The sequence below is a fragment of the Manis javanica genome, chromosome 6 (assembly GCF_040802235.1).
Source record: "Manis javanica isolate MJ-LG chromosome 6, MJ_LKY, whole genome shotgun sequence".
Taxonomy (NCBI): Eukaryota; Metazoa; Chordata; class Mammalia; order Pholidota; family Manidae; genus Manis; species Manis javanica.
Window position 1 is genome coordinate 11479022 of NC_133161.1, and position 4350 is coordinate 11483371.

The 4350-nt window shown below is 51.4% G+C and overlaps 1 gene segment (V, D, J or C); it reads right to left on the bottom strand.

Moving 5' to 3' along the window:
* Nucleotides 1–1252: 1252 nt before the first annotated feature.
* LOC108399280 (T cell receptor beta variable 4-2-like) lies at nt 1253–3794 on the bottom strand. The segment is given in 3 exon segments: nt 1253–2657; nt 2921–3550; nt 3649–3794. Coding segments are annotated over 2 exon segments (489 nt in total).
* Nucleotides 3795–4350: the final 556 nt, after the last annotated feature.

Here is a 4350-nt window from a genome sequence, read left to right on the forward strand (position 1 = left end):
GGGGCTGTGCCTCTGGTGAGAGCAGGGGCATTGTGAGGGAGGGGCCCCCTTATTCATTCTGAGGTGAGGGGCTGTGCTGTGCAGTCGTGTGGACTCACAAACTGGCAGAAATACAGAGGTCTGCTTGGTGCTGGTTGACTCGAGTCAAGGGGGGAATTCTCTATGCCTTTTTGAGACATGTGTCTTTTAAGCACATCTTCTTTGACCATAAATTCAGCACTGTTTGACAAATGGACCAGCCTTAGTCCTGTCCTGGGTCTTGTCAAAACCAGCACATTGCAAAATAGCTCATTTTCTAAGAATACTCAAAATCAGCTTTTCCCCCATCTTTATGATAAGAATCTTGGTATCTCTTTGACTTGAGCCTTCATGGTCTCCATTAGAAAAAGGTATGTAAGCTAAGATAGAGACAGGGATGCAAATGAAGAAAATGCTGAGGATCTGGAATGGAAAAACCTGCATCAGGAGTTTCCTTCTGTTTGCTGGACTCACCTGCTCTCAAGAGCCACAGAGCCACAGAGAAGCCTGGTGCCCACGGCGGGTCGGTTAGTGAGCGGGGATCCCCCAGCCCAGGGCTCTCCTGGGTCTTGGGACGTCAGTACTCCCACAGGCTCTCCTGTTGGCTCCATTTTTATTTTATTTGACTCAAAATCATTCTCCCTTTCTTTCTTTTTTCTAAGCTAGGGCAGTGCTCGAAGGAGCTGGGTTTGGGGAATAGGCTCACACCCTAGTTTTTCTGATCTTCCTTCGAGGCTTTTACTCCTCTGGGTGCGCTTGTCCCTGGGTATCCGTTATGCTCCTTCAAACTCCCTCGCAGCCTACGCTTCTTTATGGTTTTGAGGCACTTCCCACATCCCCCAGGAAGTTGGAGTAGTATTCTTGCAGTGGCTGAAAGGTCACCGATCTGCCTGATACGATTAGGAAGCCTTTCTATCGCCCTCTCCCTGTAACCACAGCTCTTTCCTGGAGCCTGCATGGTGCTTGCCTGTCATTCCCCAGCTCGGCAGCAGTCCTCACTCCTTGAGTCGCCATCTTGACCTCTCCTCCCCCCCATATGCTACTTTTTTTTCCATCACAAACAACTGAAGCAACTGGAACTCACATTCCTGGTGAGGAGGCAACATGGTACCACCACTTGGGAAATGAGTGTCGGCACTTCTTACAAAGTGAAGTGAGGGCTTCCCATACAACCCAGCAGCCCCGCCACTGGGTATTTACCCGAGAGAAGTGAACATGTATGTCCACACAACACTCTTGTACCAGAATGCCACTGATTGCATCTTATTTATAATAACCAAAGTCTAGAAACAACCTAGTTGTCCATCAATATGTAAATGAAGATGCAAATGGTGGTAGAGTCACACAATAAAAATATACATACAATAAAAAGGAACGAATTGCTAATACACATAACCATTAGGATGAATAACAAAAAGGTGCCAGTTCTCAGCCTCAGGACTTAAATATATGGAAATAAAGAGGAAAAAACCCACAGGTATCAGTGTGGAGAGGAAGCCCAGTGCCGGGTGGACACGAGAAGGCCAAATGGCCATCTCAGTGCAAGGAAGTACAGAGGGTGAGAAAGCGCATACCCAACCCAGTGTCCGCTGCCTCTGAACCCAGGGGAGCAGAGATCGTTTGAGGCCTGCGGTGTGTAAGCAAGTGTGTGTGCCGATGTGGAGCTTTGACCAGGACTCAAACTCGGGGTCTAGCCTTGAGTGGAAAAAAGAGAAATCGGAGAACAGTCAAGCTGAATTTAGAATAATGGAATTGGTGGAGAGAGAAAGACACATATTTCTCAAACACGTTTCCCAAAGGCTGGGTCTCCTGCTGTCCTTAGCAGCTGGCTGCAGTCCTGGAACCGCGGGCGGAAGTCCCTTCTCTGATCCCCCAAAGCTCAGAGCTTCCTGAAGCCGAGGGACAATAGCTGTGGCAGCAGAAGCTCCTGGTTTCCTGGGAAGAGAGGCTCAGAGACGGAGGGGCCTGCGGAGTCCCAAGCGGCACACCCCTCACAGGCTGCTTTCTTCTTGTCCTCAGGGCCTCTGTTGGGGGCGACTGGTGGGGACACAGGTGTTTGGAGGATCGCTGTAAAACGTTACACCAAACACTCCACTTTAGAGCAGGCTTGGTTTATTTCATGATAAAAGAGGCATTAAAAAAATACCTGGTCCGGGTGTGTTCATCTTCTAACTAGTTGACAGGGGAGAGTCACACTCCAGGAAAAGAAACCCCACACTCTAAAGATGTGCAGAGAATGTAGAGTTGCCACATCCGTTGAACTGGCAGGTGGTATTATGGTCTGGCACTGCCCTCAGGGGTCCCTGTTGTCCCTGGAGCGCCCTCTACAGGAGAGAGGAGGGAGCCTTCCCATCCCTGCAGACATCTGACTCCCCGGGACCCAGGGCTCCCCTCAGCCCTTCGGGTCTGATGGCATGTCAGGACCGGGGCCACCACAAGGAGCACTGCCAGAAAATACAGGGTTCAGCAAAGACAGCCCCAAGTATGAAGAGAAAAAAAGAGCAGGAGCATCTGTTGTAGACATCTGTTGTAGACCTTTCCTGCTCTGGAAAGCCAGGAAGCCTTCCCCTCGCGCTGCCTCTTGTGAGCAACAATCCAGGGCCATCAGCTCTGTGGCTGGTAACGCAGGAGGTGAAGACCTGAAGAATTAGGACAAAGAGAATGAGGATAAAGAATCAAGCCCCAGGTGTTAAAGCTCTTGTAGGAGAGAAGCTCATGAGCAGCTGAGGTCAGACAGCGCCCTGAGAACTGTGAGCCAGACGGGACAAGGGAGCTATTGTTCTCGTGGGAGGAACAGACAGGGCCATGTGGTGAGGGTCGAAAGCTCTGAGCATATGTGGCACTGGGATCAGGGCTGAGGTCCAGTGTCTAGCTTGTAGGGAAAGGGAAGTAGAAAAGGTACCTGCTGGAAGGAGGCTTGGTAGGGTTTCTGTGGCCAGACTGACTTCCCAGGGCACAAGCTGATTGGAAGATACTTAGAAGCAGTTCAACTTGACCCGTGTGTCCTGTGTCCAATTGCAGCACAGTCCTGTGCAAGACAAAAAGCAGGCCAGAAGCTGGGAAGCCTCGTGGAACTTGGCATGCCATGCCCACTAAATTGCCAGGCAGTGTTCTGGCCTGTAATTTCTTTCTGGGGTCCTACAGGAAGTGTTGATCTGAGCCTGGGTTGCTCCAGCAGCTTCCTGGTGGGACCCAGGGGGTTTGTGCACAGGGAGAAGGGGCCACTGCAGGGCTGTGTCTTTGCTGCTGGCACAGAGATACGTGGCAGAGTCTTCTGGTTCCAGGGCGTCCAAGTGAAGTTTTAAGCGGGAGCTGTCTGGGCATTCAGGCCAGAAGCGGCTTGGGACAGTATTGTTTTCAATGAGTTTCACATAGTTGTAGACAAACATGAGCTCCGGTGGCTTCTGAGCACTTTGTTTATACCAGTACATGGCATTATGTCCCAGATGTTGTTCACATTCCAAAGACTTGTTATTTCTCATTCCCATAACTAGGTATTTTGGTGTCTGAGTCATTCCAGTATCCATAGAGGCTGTTAGAAGAAAGGGACAAAATTCAGACACAGTCCAGAAGAAAGTGTTGGTGTAGCCACAGGAAATGGCGTGGAGCCTGTCTGACCCCAAGACTCACCTGCTCCCAGGAGGCAGAGAGCCGCACAGCAGAGCAGCCTGCAGCCCATGGTGGAGGCCAGGCCTGGGTGGGCATGGCTGCCTGGGGTGCCCAGGCAGGGCGCTGGGCGTGGTCTGCCTGCGTTTGGTTGGTGGTGTTGCCTGTGATGTCACATCACTGACAGTTTCCCCAGCCCCAGGGGAGATGTTTTCCTCCCCCTTTCACGCCTCGTGCAGAGGCTGGATATCCCTCTGGCAGCAGCCCCTTTGCCATCAGCTGCCTCCTCACTGTACGCATCCACCTCCATCCCCCTCCCTCCCGAGACCCCCTTCAGCAGCAGACCATTTCCCTTTCAAGGGGGCTCATTCCTCTCCTGCTCCACCATGAGGTCATTACTCACAAGGTTGTTCTCTCCGATGGAGCCCCTTTGCCAGCTCCAGTCATCGGGGAAGATTGGAGGGTCGTGGTTCCATTCTGGACGAGTGTCCATCATTAAACAGGCACTACTGAGATGCCAGCCAGCAGCCAGGCATGGTGCTAGGGGACCATACAAGGGATAAGTCACCGCCACCCCTGTATTGAGGGGTGGGCTTGGCGGGGCTTAGAGCAAACAGGTTGCTCAAAGACACCACCACAAAGCATCTGATGGAAGGCACAAAAAAAACCAATTTGCAAATAAGTTTAGTTTAGTATCTTGAGATGTCTACAACAGATGCTCCCAAC